This window comes from Psittacula echo (assembly GCF_963264785.1).
Source record: "Psittacula echo genome assembly, chromosome: 18".
Classification (NCBI taxonomy): Eukaryota; Metazoa; Chordata; class Aves; order Psittaciformes; family Psittacidae; genus Psittacula; species Psittacula echo.
Window position 1 is genome coordinate 5096725 of NC_137754.1, and position 23407 is coordinate 5120131.

General features: G+C 42.4%; 2 protein-coding genes across 2 annotated transcripts in view; both read left to right on the forward strand.

Annotated features, from left to right (window-relative positions):
• Positions 1-1723: 1723 nt before the first annotated feature.
• Positions 1724-7809, forward strand: LAYN (layilin; the record flags this gene model as incomplete). Its single annotated transcript, XM_080631589.1, is given in 9 exon segments — positions 1724-1888; positions 1891-2002; positions 3306-3329; positions 4215-4512; positions 5436-5593; positions 5947-5985; positions 6327-6410; positions 6648-6750; positions 7455-7809. Coding segments are annotated over 9 exon segments (1338 nt in total).
• A 5184-nt stretch (positions 7810-12993) lies between these two features.
• SIK2 (salt inducible kinase 2) overlaps positions 12994-23407 on the forward strand; it is a gene marked incomplete at both ends in the record, with an annotated part of 43326 nt that continues 32912 nt past the window's right edge. The window contains 2 exons of the mRNA XM_080631595.1: positions 12994-13143; positions 23069-23185. Coding sequence (XP_080487721.1) covers positions 12994-13143; positions 23069-23185 — 267 coding nt within the window. The remainder of the gene's footprint in view (positions 13144-23068; positions 23186-23407) is intronic.

Below are 23407 nucleotides of genomic sequence, written 5' to 3' on the forward strand. Positions count from 1 at the left end.
TGGCTAACATTGGCATAAATGTTTATCAACAAAGTTGGCTTTTGAACTAATAATGGACAGCAGTAGTCCTGGGACGTTCGATTTGCAGGATTTGAAATCTTCTGAACTTACTGGACAGCTTTCAAATGCATTTCATAAGTGCTAAATTTACCAAAATCATAAACGGAGAGCAACAGCTTTGGCAATGTTGAGAAATTTCTTTGCAGAAGTAGAAACCATGTCAAAGGGAAGAGCCTGTGCCTACTAATATTAAGATTGCACAACAAAGACACTAAGTTTTATAGTTAAGTGTTATACATGGTGTTTGAATGCTTGCAGCTGATCTCTTTTAAAAAGAGATCAACGAAGACTTCTGTCAGCTACTGCCATTTTCATGTTGAAGTTAGCCAAATCTTTGGTAATCACTTTGCTGCTGTCACATTTCAGTGCATTCCTCAGTTGTGCTTTTGGTATGCGAGAATGTTGGCAGAATGTTTATTTGCCAGTAATTACAGAAAGCACTTTGACAACGCTGCTGCCATTAGACATACCGAAATGCTTTCCAGTGGATTTAGAATACAAATTATTTTGTGTACTTTTAATTATTTGGGTTAGTTTGGTCTATAAAACGAGGGGAAAAAACTTCCACAAATAAACGTAACTCACAAACAGGATTTCCTTAGTCAAAAGTTCTCCAAAGACTGAATGTACTAGTGGAGCTTCAGGATAATGAAGATCGGCTTGACAAAGGCTTGACTTCCGTCCTACAACTCAGGCTAGCCAGGTCAGATGCTTGGTTCTTGCATCCTTCCCTGTATTTGAAGCATTTCCAATTATATGACCTAACAGTTTGGAAATAGATGCATATGTCACTTACATGGACATGCCTCGTATCAAATTGCTTTGTTTTCTAAAATACATGAAATTAAATATAGAATTATCTCACCAAAATATTAGTCCTTATTCAAGTTCATGAAACCAGTTTTAATTGCTCATGGCTGTTAAGTTGCTCCAGCATCTTGTTATTTACTATACCCAAACTCTGTTCACCAAGGACTTAGGGAATGTAAAAGTTCAGTTCTAAAACACCACTGATGTCTGCATTTCACAGATGTGACACATGCTGCAAAGCCATAGCCTTAGTTCAGCTCCAGCACCTACCTCAGATTAGTTTCTCCAGCTGGATTCCCAACAGCTGGTAGAGGTTTTGAGGCTTTCATCCAATCGTTAATCTCCTCTTAAAATATCAACCCTAGCTAATATCTGTCTGAGAAAAACTCTAGCCCCTAAAGCTCCTGTATTCACTCATTTTGGTGCTCTACCCCTTTCTGCAACCTGCTAAAAGCTCTTAGAGACTGAGCCATTAAAGTCTTAACTGGAGAGCTACGGATCCCAGAAACAGATACACACCACCTCCCTAGCCACCGGGAATTAGGCTCAGCATTTATTTGTATTTGGAAGTTCCTCTGTTCTGTCTGAAGCAGTTTCTTAAAGGCTGCCCACCAGCGTGGGGAGGGTCTGCAAGTTTGAGGGTCTGCAGATTTGCTTTCTATGACTCACACGTGGTGGAGAGGGGAGGTGTATCCTGTGCTCACGCCTTATCATTTATGTGGTGGGAGAGGGAAATTACAAAGCTGGCGCGGGGGAAATCACGCAGAAGTAATGGGCTGTCTGAAGTGCGGCTGGCAACGGGTCAGCTTAAAGAGGTGCTGGCTTAGCATGTGCCCTGCAGCCGGAGAGGCGGATGCCTCCGGAGGAGAGATGCGCAGCGAGAGAGGCGGGTCCCGTTGCTGGGCTTTGGCCCCGAGCCCGGTGTGGGAGGGATGAGGCGGCGGCCTCTTCTCCGCCCTCCATCCCGTCTCTCCCGGACGCCGGGGCCGCGGGCCACTCGCATGGGGTCGCGCGGTGCAGCGCAGCGAGCCGGGCGCCCAGCGCTCGTTGGCGGAGCCGGGGACGATGCTGGCGGCAGCGGCCCTGTGCGCCGCCGCGTTGGGCTGGGCTGCGGGAGCGCGGCTGCTCAGCGGTACGTACGGGGTGGCGGGCCCCTCCGCTGAGCGGGGACGGCGCCGAGGGTCCGGGGAAGCGTGGGGTGCTGGGCACGGGGCTGGCGGCCGGTCGAGACTGGTCCCCTGGCCAGAGGTGGGCAAGGCAGCTCCGCTGGGTGGGGGATTGGCTGCCTGGGACAGCCGTCGCGGCATAGGCAACGTTACCTAGAGCAGTGATTTTTTTCTCTCCTAACTCCCAGCGGCAGCTAGCCCTGCCCAAGAGAGATCTCCACATCCTCTGCTCTGGGTGGGAGCAGCCCTTCGTTCCTAGCTGTAAAAGGGGTACGCTGTTAGTCCAGTTTCATTTTCCTCTTCCGATAAGAAACCCTTCTCTGCTGTATTTTTGCCTCGGCTCTAGGAATTTCCAATGACGCCCTGGCTAACGGAACTACTTTTGTCAGTGGTAACTACCAGCCTGGCTGAGTTTCCAGACAACACCAGATTGTCTTACTCTTCCTCTACAAAGTGTTCTTTGAGTCTAGTCTCCTGATTTTGTGCAAAGGAATGTTGCCTATTTAGATGCCTTTCATGGGAATAGATGACATACGGCAGCTCAAATTTCAACCAGCAGTCCTTTTTGGATGTAGTACCCAAACTAGGTAGTCTAGTCTGGTTTTAGGGTACAGAACAGCCAGTGTGCGGGAAGTTTCTGCGTGACGTGATAGGCTGGGACATATTCAGCAGAAAGCCTGAACACTGTCACCCATGAGATGTTTATGTTAATCCAACATAAGGCAAAAAGCTTTATTATATCTATAAATCCGTTTTTAATTCTGTGAAGCTCTTGTCTGCAGTAGGACTTTTGTGGGAGTGAGTTAAAGGGCTCTGCTGCCAGCTCTGGGGTTCAGGATGTATTTCTGTTCATGAAATTTATACTTCTCAGTATAATTGACTTATCCGTAGTCTTGAATTATCAAGGCTCAGCAGGCTTTGAGGCAGATCCCATCTAAACAATGAGTAGATAGCAGGAAAACATGAGGAACCTTTTCAGCATTGGTTAGAGCTACACATCCATTTGACCTCTGTTACATAAATTATACTTGGGAACCAACCTAGCACTGAAGTCTAGACAGTAATCAAGTACAATGAATTTTCCCCTAGTTGAAAGCAGTGGCAAGTTTGTCTGAGAAGGCAGATTTTCTGCCAGTTAATGCAGAAAAAATATGTTTGTGTATCAGAAAAGAAACCAAGTGCAGTTTGTGACACCATTTCTAGACAGTTGCTGCAGTTTTTTAATAACAATGTGATGTCTGTGTAACTTTCTTATGTCTCTCACAATAGCAGTGGACATATCCCTCAGAAGAGGTAAGCTCTTTTGCCTTTCTCAACAAGCCTGCGTGAGTGTTTCCGAGAGAAAAACAGGTTGTGCCTAAAGATGTGGTTTTAAATACTGCTTTTGCAGTACAGCCAGTTTTATGTGTAAAATGGTAGCAGATTCTGTGCTTCTGAGGACTTAACTGCTCAAAAATTCCAGTAAAAAAGCGTCTAAATTCCCACTTTCAGAATGGCCATAGAAGAATAAAGAAAAGGCAGCATACGGAGGGGTTCATAATGACCTGTCCTTGCATCCCATTTGTTCAGAGTATGGTGCAAATGTTGCTAAATGTTTCTCTGCTGTAAAAACATTTAGGGTAGCAGATTGTGTCTGCCCTGTGCTTGAACAGAAATATTTACTAAGTAAAACAAAACTGTTTGTTTGCACAGTCCAAATATTGGGACTCTTCTGCTGAGAAACATACAAGTGCATAATTTTAGATTATGTATCTTTTCACTTTGAGCTTTCCTTTCTTTGTAATCAAAATAAGCCACGCTGCTTCATGCACGAGAAAGTCCTTGGCTTACGACAGTCTGAAAACAGACATTGTTTACTTCCTGGGCAGTCAGTAACATTACAGTGCAGAGCAATGCTTACACTGTACTGTGTGAACACATCATAATACACTAAGTGTACACTCCACGAAAGTAGCACATAAACCCCAGAAGATAAATTATCTCTGCTTATGTAAGGGGATCTCTAATTTTAGCCAATTTAAGTCCTTAAAAATAATATTAATTTAAAAAAGCCTTCTTGAACCCTTGTATAATATATAAACTGTTATACAGTGCAAAACTCAAGCAAATGGAAGTACTAGCATTCAGGTTTGCTACTAACAGCCATAGTTCCCTTAACAGGTCTTTCCATTTCTGCAGGACAGACAATTTGTCGTCGTGGAACAGAGCCACCATGCTACAAAATAGTTTATTTTCATGATGCTTCACGCAGGATCAGCTATGAAGAAGCACAGCTTGCCTGCAGAACTGACGGTGGACATCTAGTCAGTATTGAAACAGAAGCAGAGCAAAGACTGATTGAAAGATTCATTGACAATCTCTTAGCTTCTGATGGAGACTTTTGGATAGGGCTTAGGAGGAAAAAGGAGGAGGTAGACAATAGTACAGACTGCCAGAACCTCTACTTCTGGTCAGATGGCAGCTCATCCAACTTCCGGTAGGTACCTATGGACAATACTGGGAAGCAAACTGGTCAGGGATTGTCAACTGCCTTTAGCAGTCAGAAAGGATTCTTTCAAGAGTCAACCAGTGTTGTCCTAGCTGTCCTCTGTGTTCCTTCTGCAGTCACTGACAAGTGGTGGTATCTCCAGAGAGCGACTCATCCCACCCACATGTAAGGGGCAGACAAATTACCCTCTATAGACCCTGCTCTCTCTTTGCTCTATATAAAGCACCTAGAGCGTCTAGCTTGGGCAAGATTGGTAGTTTCTGATTGCTAAAAGGAGGTGGACAAACAAGTGATTTGGTCTTAAAAATCTTTGATTAGGCATGAAGAAAATGTCTTTTGACCTGAAGGTTCCCATGCCTCAGATTCCCTGAAGTTTTGTCCCTGGTGTCCTGAGCAATGGGCCTGTCTCTTTCTCCTTGCTGAGAGAATAGCATTTTTTCCTGTTAGACAGTAAGACTGGAGAGCTTCAGTATTTATGGTAGACATGAGTCTTAAGGCAAGTGGAACTACAGCATTTGCTGTAGTTAAACTATAAATGCAACAACATTTAAAACCAATACAAGTTTACTGGAGCTGTTTTCGCTACTTTCACATTTCCGTTCAGCATAGAACCAAAATGTGTTTAGCCTCAAAAGTTCTGCTTTATTTGACACGTGTGGGGTTTATTTCCACGCTGAATACCTTGGTGTATCTGGAATTACTTCTATTGTCTTGATCAGCTTTCATAAAGTGTTCAGCACTCCTACTTTTACACAGTGGAAGTAGGGGGTGAGGGTGGGGTGTGCTGAGCTGTCATCCTCTTAGATTCTGCCCTTTGTGGTGCCCTGTATGCTATATTTCTATGTGAGCTTCTGCAGTACCATGGAAAGTGATGTCAAGTCTTACTTGACATGTTTGCTGTATTTTCTTAGGAACTGGTATGTAGATGAGCCATCCTGTGGGAGTGAAATCTGTGTTGTGATGTACTACCAGCCATCTGCCCCACCAGGTGTCGGAGGTCCTTATATGTTTCAATGGAACGATGACAGATGCAACATGAAAAATAACTTCATTTGCAAATATTCTCTTGGTAATGAGTCATTCTGTAGCTTTAAAAACCCAACCTGCTCACAGTCCCCAAGAGGAAGTATGAGAAAATTGCTGTAACTGATAGGGAAACCCTTTCTTAGATTTACTGGAAATATCTGGTGAGAGACAGATGTCTTTAAGTTCATGCAAGTCATGGGAAAACCATCTCTGTAGCTACTTGCTTTGTGACTTAAATGAATTCTCTGGGGATTTTATAAAGTATTTGATACCTCAAATGTGGCCTGAGGGGAAGAGAATGCTGAAGAAGGGTGCTCTTGTTATTAGACTATATTCAGTACACGTGGTCTCCCTAGTCAAGCTTACGAGGAAACTGCATATATTTTTCTCTTTTAGAGAAGACAACGAGAGCTCCAATAGAGAACTCCCAGAAAGGTAAGTTACAGCTTTGTGAGGCTGTTTTTTAATGACACACTAGCATACAGTAAAAAATACTCTGTGACATTCATTGTTAAGAACAATCACACACTGAAAAACTGCTACACAAGAAGTATCCCTGCCATTTCCTTGTGCTGTTCTATAACCCGTTCTGCAGGAACACAGTATTGCTGTTTGTTGATGCAGTATCTGGGACCGCTGGTCATGCTGCAGAAATTTAAGCAGACCAGTACACCTTACACATCTTTGCAGCTGAGAGTCTCTGAAATCTCCTCTCACCCTCACTTTTTGATTCTTAAACTGCTTCAAATAACATCCGAAATATTGCTTCTTTCCAGGTGTTGCAACAGAACCCTTAAACCCACTATTCCCAGAAGAGCACCATAGAAAAGATGCTAATGTAACGGTTGTGAAAGCCAAAGGTATGTTGTGTTTGTCGGCTTTTGAGCTTATTTTACTTTAACCTGCTTAAGTAGATGATTGGACTTCTAGACTTGCTGCCCTTGAAAAGTACATACTGCTAGATTAGGAGCAAAACTAGAAGCCCATTGAGCTGTGATGATGCTGCCTCTTGCAACTCTTAAGTTTTCTATGAAGTTCTGGGCATGTCAAATGCAACTGGAAGTGAATAAAAGCTGGAATCTCATTTTTACCCCTAGAACCCGTTCAGAGTCTTGCCTACATCCTTATTCCCAGCATTCCTGTACTGCTGCTCCTGATAGTTGTTACAGCCATCTTCTGGTTTTGGCTTGTTGTGAAGAGGTAAGTGACATTTTTTTTGTGTAACAAGTGAATATATGATGTCTTGTTCAGGCAATCATTGTACAGCTAACTTCAGAATCCTGTAAGATGCTCTGGAGAGGACTGTTTTCAGTCAAATGTTTAAACTGTGTCATCTTTCAGCCAAATAAATGTTTAAAAGGTGTTAGCTCCAGGCTAAGTTACTTGCAAAGTAAAAATTCAAGTAAATCACATTAGGCCATTTTACTATTTTCACATAGTAGTTAGGGAATAGTGTAAAACAAGATGATGATTTTGAATTGTTAGCACTGAAGTTTTCTTATTAAAGAAAATACTTGAATTATCAGATCCCCTTAAAAAGTGAAAAACATAATAGGAATAAAAGGACATACATTTGGAGCAAGTAACATTTCCCAGTTTCCTCTCCTTGCTTTCCTTGTGTGTATAGCACCTCTGATGGTGATGCTGGCTGTAGTTTTGGAAGTGTCAGTGTTGAGTTTTGCTGCCTCAGCATCTCAGCTGGCACCGGAATGCAAGGGCTATCTCAGCAGGTCCTGCCATAGGACATACCTGGAAGCAAGCAATAGCAAATGTCATACCGCGCCCAGGCTCCAAGTGTCAGCTTTCCCCAAGGGCCATCATTACATTACTGAGAGGTGTGGTACTGTTTTGTATTTGCCTCTGTAAAAAATCATACGACTTGTCCCCTTTCCTTCATCCCTAAGGAGACAGGAGCAAATTGATGCAAGTCCAAAGGAGGAAGATGCATGGCTGTCCAACCACAGCAGGAACAGTCCAAATCTGGATATTTACAAAGTCATCAAGAAGCAATCAGAAGCAGATCTGGCTGGAACCAGGCCTGACACTAAGAATTCTTCCTTTCGTAAGCAGGAAGATAAGGTGCTTGACAGTTTCCCCAGTGATTATGATGGTGCAGCAACGAATACATCGGGTGGCTTTGTGACATTGACCAGTACTGAAAGTGGCTTTGTGACCAATGATATCTATGAGATGTGTGGACATCATGTGGGAAGGAGCAAGGAATCAGCCTGGGTGGAGAATGAGATTTATGGATATTAAGGAAATGGACCAAAACAAATCCTGGGATATGGATGACAAAATGAATGTTGATACAAGCTCACCTGCCTTCCCTATGCACTTGTTTTAATAATAGTATACGTGAAGTTTATCCTGGTTTTGCATTGTCCCTATATTCTTCTCTTTTTCTGAAAGAATATGGGTTTTTAAAGATCCAAACTGAAAAGAATGTATATATTTTGCTCTGCACCAAGTCTCCTTTCCCCTGGGAATGGCTTGTTATTTCTCTTTATTCTTTTTTTATACTCCAAAGATATGCCTTTGAAACTAAAGTGCAATCAAAAATCTGTATTTATTTAACTGACCTTCAAAGGTGTTAAAAGTCACCAGTGACTATGGAGATACATAGATATATATAAACCTATGGTTTCTCATAGGTACTGATGGCAGCACTGTGGCCTCTGGAGTCTTTTTTTTCAGTACAGAGGTAGTTTGAGTTTGTGAATGGAGTCCGGCTGTTAATAAAGAAGTCATGAATATGGGGTTGCATTCAGAGCTGTACAGCTTTTTGCTAGGGATCTCAGCATGTTTGTAGCTGCATACGTGTAGAAAGCACTGCAAAGTCAGGCCATTAAGACTTATCTGTCCTGCCTGATCTTTCATCTCAACTGTTTCATACATTGATTTATAGACTCAAGGCAAATATGTTCAGCTTTGAGTAAACCAGCACTGTACTTGCTCTGTTTTCAATTATTCCAGCAATGGAATTGTTCTTTAAAAATGGAGTTTTGTTTGTATCCCTTTGAACTATAATAAGTGGGAGTGCAACATAAAGAACAAAGTATGCTGAATGTTGGGAAGCTGGATATTTGCACTGAAGAAAAGAAAGCATTTTGGACATCATCATGTATCTAGGGCCATTTGGTTTCAGCTCTGTACTCTGTCTTAGTCTGCTCTTAACTATGAATGCCCCAGTCCCATGTGAAAAACAGAAATAACAGCAATTCACAGGCTTACAGGGAAGCCTAAAATCTAATAATTGACTTTGAAGTGATTTTGGGACTACAATAATGAGGCCTTGTAATTGATAAAATTGATGTTATTAACCAGCAGATCTGTGCAGCAATTTCGAAGCATGTCTAGAAGCTGTATAAAAATTTATTTGATTAAAATATATGGTTTGGTTAAGCAGTTCTGGCATCTAACCCTGTATGTAGCAAGTACTGGCTTTTACTTATTCTGTTAGATCACATTTGATCTTTTCACAAGCTAAATAAAAATAGTAGATGCTTGTTTATCTCTCTGCCTGCATTTAAAAGCTTAAGTTTTGACACTCTCTATTGGTTAGAGCTAAAACAAAGGTGCAGGATAAGGCAATCTTGATTGAGACTGTAAAATGCTTACTGAAGCCATAACTCCTCAGCATGCATTTTTCAAATGACAAGTAATTACATCTTTGTTGTGTGGCTTTACGCTAGCAATTTGCTAATCTCCAGGTTTTGGATCCATCTGGGTTTTGGGTTTTTGGGTTTGGAGTTGTTTTTTCCTTTGATCAGAGACCAGGAAATGTAGGGAGAATGACCAAACAAATAAAGCATGCCAAACAGGAACACAAATATTACTCACCTATTGCTCTGCAGGTGAGTATTTCCGGCTCCAGGAGAGCAACATTTTGCTGCCAAACAAGTCTATGAAGCACCTGAAACGCATTCAGCTCTTGACAGCGTTCCCTAAAAGTTTGATCTTCTCCATTGCACAGGAATAAATAAATAGGAAAATGAAGCAAAACCAATTTACATAAACCACTGGGAAACAAAGTTGTGCTAAAGGCTTTGGCAGAAAGTGTTTAATGTGGGACGGAAACAACAGAAATGAGTGCAAGACATGGCCATGATTTGCTCTGCCAATGCAAATATGCAGGAAGTCCCTTCTGGATCTGTGTGCTGTTGCTGTCTATTGTAAACCTGGAAATATTTTGCTCAGTTGCCACAGCTGCATCTCTCATTTCCCAAACGTTACAGGTGAAATTGATGTGCACAATGGCTGTCATGCGTATCTGGGGGGTCACAGAATGTCCGCCGATCTCGCGCTGTTCCTCCCCAAGACTCAGTGGTGCAAGATGAAGCCCTGAAAAAAAGTAGTCCCTTAAAAAATAACCGAGATAAAAGTCTTCCGTTTTGAAAATGACCCCACGTTAGCAACCATTTCTCCTGCAGAGCAAAATGCTGGTTTAGGAGAACAGTCATTGCTGGATGCTTGCAGTGTCCAGGGTTTCTAATGCAGCAATTAGTGTTTTTATCAAGCAATTGTGTTTCTATCCACTTTGAGTCTTGTGCACTTGATCTCTTCTCTTTTTTCTTTTTTTTGGCAGACACTAAGCATCTTTTAGGCATTGAAAAATAGGAAATGAGATGAAAATGCTCGAGCCAGATGTTGGAGGTTAGGTATGTAAACATGTAAAGCTATATTTTGGCAACTAAGTGTTGAACTGCTGGCTTATTGAACTCAGGCAGAGTCAGCTGCATGTGCTCAGCATCTCTGGAACTTATTAGAAGGCAAGATAATTTTGTCATTTCTTTGCTATCTCCATTTAGCACAGCACCACAGCTGTAGTATTCTGTACATGAACATTGACCACAAGAGGGCATGTTTGCTTCACAGTTTGTGTCATTCAATCGTGTCTTGTAAAGGGCCTGGAATTGCTCCTCTGTACCACTGTGAGAAGCACTTGAACCGCTTTCCTTGAAGCACAGCAAAAGCCATCAATGGCCGTTAAAGGCTGCAAGACAAAGAACGGTTTTGTGACTGCAGTTCTGCTAGCAGCGTTATTAAGAACTGGTTTTGTAACCTGAACTTTCAGGCCAAAAATGGCAGTGGGGTGTGCAGCAGAATAAAGTTTCTGCAGAAGTTTTCTATTGCAAACACAAGATCTGACTTAATAATTGATTTTGCACCAGTCTGGCGAGATTTTACACGGATGAAAGTGGGCAGAAAGCAAGTAAGTGTTTTATTCCTATTTTTTTTTATTTATAATAAAGTGACTGTGAATGAATATGAGGCAACATTTTTGCACAGTGTAGAAAAATGTACTTTGACCACACCAAGTTTGCCTCATACTAGAATTATTGATGGCCAGTGCTTCAGATTTCTGAAAAAATGAAGCGTCCTATGGGTGAAACAGGGTGAAATCTCCTAAGTAGCAGTTTGGGATGACACCATTTTCTATTCAAGTAGGATTATGGTGAGCTTGCTCATGCACCTATCAATCATTTAAAAGGGTGGATGTCTGACTAACTCAAGTCATCAGTTAGTCATTGCTAGAGCTTCTTAAGGGGATAAATAGAACAGTAACAGCACAGTTATTATCCACAGCAGTCTAAGTCAGCAGCGTCATCTCAAAATGTCATTCCTTAGAGGAATCTCATGAACTGCAAGTGCAGTGAAGGACAAGCATTAACTTTTCACGGATGTCTTCAGTTCCCATTGCAGAACAGTCATTGCTGTTTTGACACGTAACAAATTTAACCAACTTTCCACGTGTATGAGGCAGCTTTATCTGCAAGATGTGGATACAAAGGGAAAGCAAGAGGCAGAAGTTTGTTTCTTGCATTCTTCCACTCACTTTTTGCGGCCACACTGTTTTCTGCTGTGTTTGCATGCACAGCACTCTGTGTTCATAAAAGGCCTGTGACTGCTGCTGAAAGTGCAGTTGATTCAGACACTTGTGCTCTTGTATCATCAGCTTTTAGACATGCTTCGTTTAGTCAGTGGAACTGAGCAAAGCCCCCAGGCACGATTCCTGCTATCCACATGTCAAAACGTACCAGTCTTCCAGCGTGAGATGGGTCAGGGGAGAGAGAGCGATGAGAGAGGGACAGGCATAAACCAGGAGGGGAAAGATTGCTGCAGAACTGAAATGAGCGTGGCATTTTCAAGATGAAAGCAAGCTCATGTGTAAGTATTGCAAACATAAAGCAGACTAGGTGGATGTAGTACTGGAAAGGAAATTCAGCGTAAAAGGCCTTAACTTTTTTCACTCTTACATTGTCAGCTCTGAAAGGCATCTAACCATTTCATGTCAAAGGGCCAAAAAAAGCTTCCAAATCTGTCTTTCCAGGTGTGTAGGAAATGAACAGATTATTTCAGTTGGAAGGGACCTACAATAATCATCTGGTCCAACCGCCTGACCATATTAGTGTAAAAGTTAAAGCACGTTATTAAGGGCATTATCCAAATACCTGTTAAACACTGACAGGCGTGGGGCATTGATCACCTCTCTAAGAAGACTGTTCCAGTGTTTGAGCACCTTCTCTGTTAAGAAATTCTTCCTAACATCCAGCCTCAACCTCCCCTGATGAGGGATTCCCTCACATCCTATCACCAGATCCCAGGGAGAAGAGTTTAACACTTCCCTCTCCACGTTCTCTCCTCAGGAAGCTGTAAGGTCACCCCTCAGCCTCCTTCTCTCCAAGCTAGACAAGCCCAATGTCCTCAGCTGCTCCTCACAGGATGTGTCTTCCAGCTCTTTCACCAGCTCTGCGTCCGCCCCTGGATGTATTCCAATACCTTCACATTCTTCTTAAACTGTGGGTCCCAGAACTGCACACAGTGCTCAAGATGAGTATTGCATAACGATAACCAGGATTTTGGCAGGCTGATGTACTAACAAAAGGCACTGTTCTGATCTGGAATAACCTGGCCCATTGAAAATGCCGCTCGCTGGTAAGGAGAAGGTGTTTCCCTCAGGATAATATACGCTCAAGGGTCCGTGACCCAGACGCAGCAGTTTAGGTTCTTACTGCATCCTGGGGCCATGGAGACCCTGATTGAAGACTCCATTGACAGCCACCTGGGTCTGGCTCGTTCCCCCTCCTCCTGCTAACGATGCGCTCGAGGTGCCTCCACCCCTCTGCAAAGAGCCACGCTGGGGGCGCAGCGGAGAGCAGGAGGAGAGCCGGGGCGAGGCTCACATCGCACCGCACCGCGGCGGGGTCGGGATCTCCGGCGGGGGCCCCGGGGCCGCCGGGAAGGGGAGCGCATCCCAGCCCGGTGCGGTCCAGCCCCGCCGCGGTGGCCGCGGTTGCCATGGCGAGGCTCCGCCCGCGCTGACGCGCGCTGTGACGCGCGGTTGGTGGAGGAGGGCTCCGGGGCGCCGCAGACAGACTCGAGCTGCTGCTGCCGCTGCTGCCCGCGCCGGAGCCGCCGCCGCCGCCCCCCGCGCCCAGCATGGTAATGGCCGAGCCCCGGCGGCCCCCCCCGCTGCTGCCCCGCGGGCTCGGGCCCGTCCGCGTCGGCTTCTACGACATCGAGGGCACGCTGGGCAAAGGCAACTTCGCGGTGGTCAAGCTGGCGCGGCACCGCATCACGCGCAGCGAGGTGAGCCCAAACCAGACGCGGCTGCGGGGGCCGCGGTCGCCTCCTGCCCCGGCCGGGCCCCTGCGGGGCTTCGCCGTGCCCGGCGTTGGGCGGTAGAGCGCGGGTGCCCGCGGGAGCTCACGGGGTTTGGAGCGAGGGGCGGCGGCCGTAGGGTTGCGGGGTTCTGGGGGAGCCGGCCGCGGGGGCTCCGCTCAGCGGGCGCGGAGCCGTGCGGTTATGCGGCTGTGCTCTGGGATGGGGAGCGGGGGGCTGGCAGCTGGCCTCGGGGTGTGCTCGGGAGCTAGGGTTTTATGGAGGGTGGCTCGGCGGGGCACGCAGCGGCGCCCTTCCAGGCTGCTTGCTCCTTTTGTCCCTTTCGGCACTGGAGCCTCCTTCTGTAAGGAGGGGGGATATCTCTTAGTTGAGGTGTTCGGCTGCAGGCAGGCTTTGGAGCAGGAGCCCTGGGCGCCGTTTGTGTTTGTTTTCTTGCTTTCATCTTCGTGGCAAGGGCAGTGATAATGCCGCCTGGTCTAGCTCTAGCGGGATGCCCCAAGTGGCTCAGGCCACAGGCGGTGTGTTGCTGTCACGGTAAGGATGCTCGGGTTGGGAGGGTGCAGGGGTCGGGCGACTGTTGGCTTAGTTCGTGACTATAACCATCAGATAGCGATAACTTTCTGTTAACAGGGAAGGTTCAAACCTTGTGTTGTACTCACTTTCATGTCCTGAATGTTTGACGGTTTCCTGACCTGGCCGGTACTTGCAGAGGAGCAGCCTTATGCCTCAGTAATCTGTTTTAGCAAAGGAATGTCTCTGCGTGTGCATCCCCTGATTTCTTCAACTCGTTCTTCATTCTTCAATTCATAATCCTGCCAGTTAACCGAATTCAACCATTTTTAGTCTTTGTTTAACCACCACCCCTCTCCCCCCTGTGCGTGTGTTACCTGGTGATTACTAGTCTGTGGATTGTTAATATCTTATGCTTTACCTAAAACAAATCACTGTAAGTCTGCATAGGTAAAATGTAGTCATGGTCACTTTTAAAAACCGGTATCTGATGAGAGTAATGGCTTTGAAAGATCAGTTTCCTCTTGTATTTTCTTTTTAGGTGGTTTTAGTCACAACACCTAGTGTTAAGCTTTTCATAAGGCTGTAATGGTTGCTTTCATTGTTTATTGAGGAAGAGTTTATTGTGCTGCTCTGTACCAGGCAAAAGGAAATAAAATACATCTGAAGTGCAAGGTAAAAAACCTGCAATTATTCAGCCTCTGTGGTCTTGTGTGGTAAAATCGTGCCTTGCAGGAATGAAAAATGCCCTTAGTTTGGGCTTCAGTTATGGAAAACGAACCTGCAATGCTAACATTGTTCTGGCCATGCAGTGATAGGTGAGCCTTGCATCCCCAAGTACTTAAATAAATTTCTCTTTTTGTCTTATTTCTCAGCTTTCAGAATAAACTGTTAATTACTGTTAACTCCTTCCTTGCTATTACTGAATAGCCAAGCAAAGGCCTTGCAATGCTACTGTTCTGTTCCCAAGTTTGATACCATATGCGAAACTAATAAACGCTTCACTCGACATTAGTGAGTTGTTGTCTATTTCTTAGTTTTCATTTCTGTGGCAGACTTTGTGACAGGGATGGAAACTTTAATTTTTGTCATTTTAGAAAGTGTATTTCTTTAGTGTTGTTCAAAATAACAAAGGCTACAGAAAACAGCACATAGCAGCTCCCAACTCCGGTATGATTTTTCCATCAGTGTCCCAAGAAATTGTATTAGAATTCAGCAGTCTTGAAATGTTTTAACCAGCTTTCCTTTCCTGAGGAACTCTGTGCCCAGTTTGAACCCTTTTTATCTTCTGCATGATCTTTACAGCAATTTTGCCTGGATTGAAGGTTTATGTCAAAGTCCTTCGCTTTTCAGTACAGCTACGCTGATTTCTGCAGTAAGAGATCCAAGAATATTTATCTGGAACTTAATTGCTGAGTTAGTTGCTGAAAGTTCTTAAGTGGCCTCCGAGGAAGGGGAAACCTATTATGATTACTTCTAGTAATGCCAGGGGAAATTAATTCTAGCCAAATGCTACTTTGAATTAGCACTTCAAGTTTGGACCCCTTAATTTCATTTAGTGTTAGTTCAGTATACATCTAACATGGAAATCCTGCTTATTAATGTTTGTATCTCAAGCTTGTTCTAAACTGTTGCTTATATTTCTAGAGTTGCTAATTTCTCGCGTTCATTTGTACCTTTACTAAACTTGCAGCCAAAGAATATTGAGCTTACTAGCTTCTGGGAAGGCTGTACTTGTGTCCCATCACATCTGTACTGCAGAAAGATCTGTGCTGTGTTGCTGTTGAGACTTGCTCAGAAAGCTCTTTTAAAAAGGACTTTCCTTATCTGAGTTTCTCGTGAATCTCCATATTTAAACCCTTTAAATTCAGAACCTGTTTGTTGTTGGGCTTTTTTAGCATCAGTACATTTGCTTGTGTAACTGACTAGCCAGTAACTCTCAAAAAAGATGGCCTCTTGTTGCCTGGAAAGGTCAGCACTTAGGGATTATGTACAAAATCCATTCTTTTTAAGGAAAACCTGCATATCGGAGTATAGAGTTTTAACTTGAACTGAAAATAGTAAGCATAGTTCCATAAAATGTTAGCAAAGTGTAGGTGAAAATAAAAAGAAACTAGGCATGAAGCAGAGGATACACATAAGACAGGGTAGTAGATGGTTATGCAAACTTGGAAATAACAACTTGAATCCTGTATTAAGGCAATACTAAAATTGCATGACTTAATGGTCAAACAAAAAGAAGAAAAATGGGGGGTTGATTCCTATTTGTGTAATAGAGGTAGCGCACGACACTAATGACAGTCCATAAAGAGTGCCCCAGAAGGGGCTGCAGGGTCGAATGTGGTCTTTGCTTTGCTGCTTGTTTGTGTGTTTGTTGCCATTCAGATTAATGACACGTGCTTTCCTGCCCTGCCTATTTATCCTGTTGTGGAGAAGTCCTGTGATCTCAGGGCAACTTTTGTTAATGAGGCACGCACAGATAAGCAAAATTTGTCCTCAGGAGGAGTCTAAAAGAGAGCAGAAGTATTTGCAAGCATGAAGTTGAAGAAGATGGGTATTTTCATCCGCTGAAATATGACATGTGAAGGAATGAACAGTAGTAAAAAGCTCTCGCCATAGATGAAGGTACTACTTAGGAAAAAGCAACGCACTCTAAGGATGAAGAAAAGCCTTTGTGAATAGGCTGTGAGAGAGTCATGGTCCCCACCCCCCAAAACTCTGTAACTAATATCCCCTAAGGATTAGTCATCTACAGAAGAATACTGGCCATTGCTCCTCAGATGAAAATGAAACCTTTCTGACTAGTACGGCCTTAATGGTTCGCAGTTAGGCTTTTAAACTGCCTGGTATGTTACAGGTGGCTTGCACTTCTCTTTGAAAATTACCAGCTCCTGATACAAGATGTGACACTAGTTTAGATGCGAATGTGTGCTTAGGTCTGTGTAAAAATGAAAGATACAGGCAGAGACAGCTGCTCCCTTTGCTATGTAGCATGAAGTTTGGGTTAGTGGAGTAATTCAGCAGGAAAATGACATAACTGCCAAAAAAACATATATATATATATGACATAACTGCCAAAAAACCATATAAATATATATATATATATATTTTTTGAGGGTGCTGATTTAGCTGTTTCCAGCTCTCTAGATCTCTTGGCAAGGGGGAGAGGAGGAACATATATCTGGAGGCAGAGGGTGTGAGCTCATAGGTTGAGCATAATGTGCTTCACCCTAAAGGAGGTTAATGCTTTTATAAATCTGTGATAGCCAAGCACTTTGCTGTTGCAATTTGGAGTAGCTCCAGATTGCAGGAAGTTGTGTTTATTAATTTTAATGCAGTTTATCTACTATTAGGATGCACTGGGTTAACAAGTCAAATATGAATTTCTGTAACCTGCATGAAACCTTCAAGCTTGCACTGACAGGGACAAACCTCTCTTTTATGTTGACTTGTTAGGCCAGTTCTCTAGGCCTTTAGTAAAAGAGGGAAGGAAATGTGTGCTGGTTTTAATATTTTTAAATTAAAAGCAATCATGGAAGTTGCAGCGATAGTTTGGAATACAAATTTAAGCACCAAAAACTAGTGATAGGGGAAGGAACAGGATCCCCTCTTTTATTTGAAGTACGTGCTAATACTATATATTGATGATTGGTTGGGATTTTTCCAGTTTGTTGTCTTTTATTATCCTTAGGAGAAGTGATAATTATCAAAAAGGCCAAAACTAGAGTCAGAAAACTTGTGTGATTGTCCTCAATTTGGTACATGTCAAATTAGAGTTAGTTTGCATGTGCTGTGGCAATGCTTGACCATGCTAGAGAAATGAGGATTCATTTGTGTGTGCAGTCTGTCTCTCTGCACTGCCTTCAAAAGATCAAAGTGATGTTCCAACATCTGTGCAAGATGCTAGTAGTTGTTAGCAAGCTCTATATTCAAGGACAAAACACTTTTCCGACAGGAAACTCTTCCCCATCTTGAAGCAGTTTCTCCACCTCTAAGAATTACTTCCCTTTTTCCTGTCATCATGACACAGCTGAGATCGTGGACAAAAGTGAGCTGTTGCTGTTGAATGCACTGTTCCTTCACATCATTATGAAGAAGTTGCTGGATTTCAAGTATTTCCAAGTGGGTTTTCTCTGTATCTTCTGCGGCCCTGGCAAGATGCATGAATGATAAAGATTCAGAATAAACTGAGATATGTAATCTGCATTTGACTGTAGAAGCAGTGGGAGCCAGCTGCTACTATGCTGTTTCTCCTGCAGAAGCCTGCCACCGTATGCATGTATATAATATGCGCATTAAGAGTTGTACAAGGACTGCAAATAGGAAATTCTTTTCCTTCGAGTAGGCACACGCTTTTATTCTGTTCAAAACCAACTGCTTAATAGTGCCAAATAATTCCACATTGTGAGACAAAATATGGTTTGATGTAACATGGTGGGGTTTTTAAATTGAAAACCTATTAAAAATAGAAATATAGCTTGTTCTTCATTAATTTATCTCTTCCTCTTGCATCTCAAACAAGATAATTAGTGGAGAGCTCTGCACAGAATTATATGAGATATGAGAGACTGTGAACTAATGTGGTTACACCACACACTTTGACTATATTAGTGATAGCTGTTAACTGAATGATCCAACTAAAGAAGTCTTCTTTGTCTTTTTTCTTGAACAGAGTACAGATGTAGCAGCCCAAAAGGCATCTCAACATGATGACAGAGGTAGCAAGTAGCCTGCTGAGACAGTGGCTCCTTTTGCAGTGTTCCAAACCAATTTGTTTTCCAATGTTTGCAAAGTCACATGTAACATCATTTTTCTAGCTCCATAGTTGCCTGCAGGAATTCAGTATTAATTGACTTAATAAAGAGCATTTTATCTCTGTCATTCTTGTCTGGTGGTGTCTTCATAAGAACGTTTTTGTGGACGGATCCAAGTCCTTGATACACTATTGTACCGCGGTGGCCAGGGTCTAAACAGAACAGGTCTTTTCAGACTCAAAAGCTGTAACTGTGTAATACTTCAGTCAGTGGTACATATTAGTCTTACCACTTCGTGTTTGTATAGACAATAAAGTACGTTACTGTGTGCTTCTGTGGAGTGTTAACCTTTTGTGGCTTCCTCCAAATCTATGATCACTTTTAACTTGTGGTATCGGGAGGTAAGGGAATGTTTCACAACTATTGAAAGAGGACTTTTCTGGAGTTACTCTGCTCCAAGAAGCATGCGACCTGAAGACTTGTTTTCTTGCTCCTACACTTCTACACTTTCAGGAGAAGGATTTGGCTTCAGTCTTGCAACAGTCTTTGGGAATTGTATTTCTAAATACAAGAGAGATAGGATAGGGAACTTCTGGAATCAGAAGAAAGTAGGAAATATTGGAACATGAAGCACTGTTCTTGGCCAGAAAGTGGAGTGAAGGTTATAGGAGGACTTGTAGCCATCCGTTCCGAATTTATGACCCTTTTATATTATTCTTTTTTTAAATGCTTTTTTTCCTCTATGAGGTTTCACTGGTTGTTGCTTCTTAGGAAATAAGATCTGTTCAAAAATTTTAACCTTATAACGATGAAAAATGCCTTCTACATCCCTTTATTTTATATAGAATTACTTTTTAGTAACTGAAGTTTTTATATAGCTGCATGGTCTTATTAACCTGGAAAAACATAAAACTACACTAGGCACTGATTATTAAATTGAAGTGAAAATGGAAGTAGTTAATCTTGAAAACTGAAGAAGGACAAATGAGTTACATAGGTTTTCCTGGGGAACTGGGTAATTTTGTTATGTGGGAAAACAAAGTTAAAAGACTTTTTTTTCCTCTTGGAACTTTTTGTGGATGTTAAAAGCTAGGAACTGCAGCGCTCAGAATAATGTCTATCTCTGGAGGAAGCTGGCAACACAGACACTTGTAGGTCAGTTTGGAAGTGGTAACAGGCTGCACATTTGAACTTCCAGGAAAAGGAATACTCAGACTTTAACAGCAAACTGTGGAAGTGCCAAACTATACTGGAAAAAACCACCAAGAGTCAGTGTACTTGTAGATTTTTCACTAGGAAAAAGTAGCACTAGCAAGCTGTACAGTTGCAGGCTTCTCCCCTTCCCCAGTAGGAGGAGGCAAGAAGTACAGGAGAAGGAAGTATAAATATTAGTGCTAATCGGTCTGATGATAGTGTGATGGACAGATGCACAAAGGTTCAGAGCAAGCTGCTGTGGTGCGGTTTTCCCTAAATTGTCCAAACCTCCCTCATTTAATCCTTTGTTGCAGTTTCACTTGTTTTGCTTTTCCTCTTCTAGGCTAGACTTCACCTCTTTTGCCTTGAAATCATGTATAGCTTTGCTTTTACTAGCTTTTCTGTACCGCACTCGTTTCCTGTATGAAAGATTAGTAAACAGGAGACAGTTACTGTATCTTTTTTTGCTTGTATTTGGAGAGCTTCCTAAAACACCTTACTATGGGGAAAAAATGCATGCAGCTGTAAGGTGAAATTCAAAGAACCAGAGCCAGGGAAGGAGGCAGCTTTAAAAGTTGAAAGTGAGGCAGGGTTTAGGTAATATTTATGCAGTGTGTGGATTAGGCGAAGAAAGAAGCCACTGTAAATACCTCAAGTTACTGAGAAGCTGATGCTGTGTCAATTACTATTTTAATTAGGTTGCCATTAAACATGAAATACAAAAAAACCCCACTGCAGCATGATTTTTTTGCACTACTCTACATCGATGAAGGAGGCGTTTAGACTTTCCTAAAGACCTGACCTACCCAAGATTGGAGATACCTTGTTGCTTGACTGCAAGCTGTATTGCTGTTTTGTGATAGGAATGCAAGATTGCTACAGATTAATCTTATTGATTTGTAAATAAGAGATAGCGAGCTCCGTTCTTAAATCTGGAGGTCACCCTAATAATGGGCGTAAACTGGATTAGATGTGGCGAATGAAGGAGAAATCAGCTTGTGGGTCTGTTGATTCCAGAGAGAGTATAAAATAGAGGAAGGGGAGAAACGTGACACATGGGTTGGTTTTAGTAAATATTTTCCTGCTGTACAAGAATTTTGTCTGGCTTTAGCACTTTGTTTTGATTACTTTGACGTTTTGGAACTTTCTAGTGAAGTGATTTCTTCTTAGACTACCAAATAGTGCCTACAAAACCAGCATAAACAGTAACCAGAAGTCATTTCATTAGGTGTGATTTTAAATTAGGCCAGGGAGGATTAAAGGTATGGGTTTTGTGTGGTGTTTTTTCTTAAGCTGCATGAATGATTGTTTGCATCCTCTGCTGCCACATGGCATATAATCAGACCAAATAAGGAAGCAGCTTGCTGTTCTGCCTTTATAAGTGAGCGAAAGGGGACCTGCTGAGAGAATGAGCAATTGCTGTAGGGAGTAGTTGAAGGGAGTGCAGATCTGGCAAGACCAAGTGGGAAGTCCAGTCCTGTGCATCTTACTGTTCTTTTTCCTGCCTTTATTCCTTGCATATGTGAAGCCAGGCCTTTATGATCAAGTTTTATACATATACCAAGTGTAAGACAGCAAATTAATATTGTAAGTGGAAAGAATGGGAATAGGATGAGGGGGGAACAAACAGGAGCAGAAACATGTTTCATTTGCATGGTTTAGAGAGTGTCTTCATAGTCAAAAATCAGAAACTTACAAAGGGAGACCTGCAATCATTTAGGACCCTGCCATTCACTGTTCCAAAATGTTTCTCAGTGCACGGTGTGATGTGACAGAGGGCAGAGATGCATTATGAAGAGAGCTGGAAATAAAAGCAAAAGACAACAGGGGAAAGCATCTTCTGAAAAGATCAGGTATCAGGATCCCCTGAATTGCTGTATGTTATCTAGGATATTGAGGTGCAGAGAGCTGGGGAGGACAGGAAGGCTGTGTGGAGTGGCTGAATGCCATTTTAGGTACCACTTCTTCCAAGGTATCCACTGTTACATTTTGAAGGATTCAGGCTATGGAGTTAACTCATGATTAAGGGTGAAAATGTTATGGGATGCAAGTCTTTTTTTCTTGTTTTCTATCTAATGGCTGCAATATCGTTATTCTTATCAGTGTGTACTGGTCTTCGATAAATCCAGCCTTAGTGAGTTCCACATTAATGGGACATTGGTTAAAAAAACCCAAGCAATATCCTATCTTTTGCAGAAAGTTTCAAAACCTGGTTTGCTTGCTTTGGAAAATAGCCCTGTTCTGCTTGAGCTCTGTAAGAGTGCATCCTGCCTCTTAAAAATCAAAATGACTTTTCACTGATTACAAGGCTGTACTAGTTTATTCACTCAGCATTGTCTTATTTTTCCGGTGGTTGGGGAAGACAGTGACTTTTGAAGAGGTTATCAAGCAAAAAGGTACTGAAATGAAGTCAATAAATAGTTAATTCTGAATTCAGGTGGGTCCGTAATCAGCCTTACTGCAGATAATGAGATTCCCCTCCTATGGATTTTTGTCTCCTGCATAGCAGCTGTCTCCCATAGTTCAATAGTTTGTGAAATGCAGTTATAATTGGAAGCATTTGTGTGACTTAGATATTGTTTGCTCCTGCTTCAGCATTAATAATGTGATATTCAGGATGAATAAACACCATTTATATATCGAATACTCCTTACTATTGTTATCCGTTCCATGGTTTTTATTCAGCTATATTTTTCTAAGTGTTGCACACTGAAATTCTTAGTCTCCAAAGCATGTGTAATTACTTGTAATTCATTTTGCAGGTACTGGCTAAAAAACAAGGTCAGTAGGATCAAGATGTGTTTTCTAAACTAATTCAGATCTGTTTTCAAGGTTTGACTGACAAACATCTGTACAGATTTTTTTCCCTGAACAGATGAACTGCAGATGTCCTTCTGTAGTAGCATATTAATTAGTTAAAATAAGCATCTAACAGTTGAAACTACATAGATCTACCATACTTTATTTGTGTTGAGCCAACAGGATTATTTTACATATAATTTAGCATTTTGGGGATTCAAATTGGTTACCTTGACTCCAGAAATGGATACCATTAAGTTTTTTAAGATGATCTTTGTCTTTACAACACTGCTTCATGAAGGGTCCTTGGCTGTTCCCACCTGCTACTGATAATAGCATTCTGCACCTGGGCTCATTGGAGCACTAGCCTTCATCACGGGTCCTGTGTCTTCCATTTCATGTAAAACCCTCTTTCTGATGTGCTGATGTAGGTGATAGTCCTGAAGCCACTTAATGGGACTACTGACATGTTTAATGTGGTGCTGCTGTAGTTTTAAGTGTGTGATGTGGATTTCTGAGCTAGAAGAAACCTCCCAGTTATCTGAGGTTGCATTATTCCCTCATTATAAAATGAGGGCAAACTAATGAAGAATACACCGGGGAGTTTTAATCTGACTTTTGCTGTTTGTCTGCAGGTGGCAATAAAAATCATTGACAAATCTCAGCTGGATGCTGTGAATCTGGAGAAGATCTACCGAGAAGTGCAGATAATGAAAATGCTTGATCACCCACACATTATAAAGCTTTACCAGGTATGGTTAGTGGTGTCTCTTTTCCTACTTCCCTCTCTTATTTGTTCCTGTATGAAAAGCTTGCTCTAGACCAATGACTTCTGGCAGATCACCAGACCATGACAAACTCTAGCTTTTCTGGAATTGATTTGCATTGGGTTAGCATTTAACTTCTTTGAAAGTACATCAGTTTTGGTCTTTTTTATTCTATGATATCAATTAGGCTGGCCATGTTGGATACTC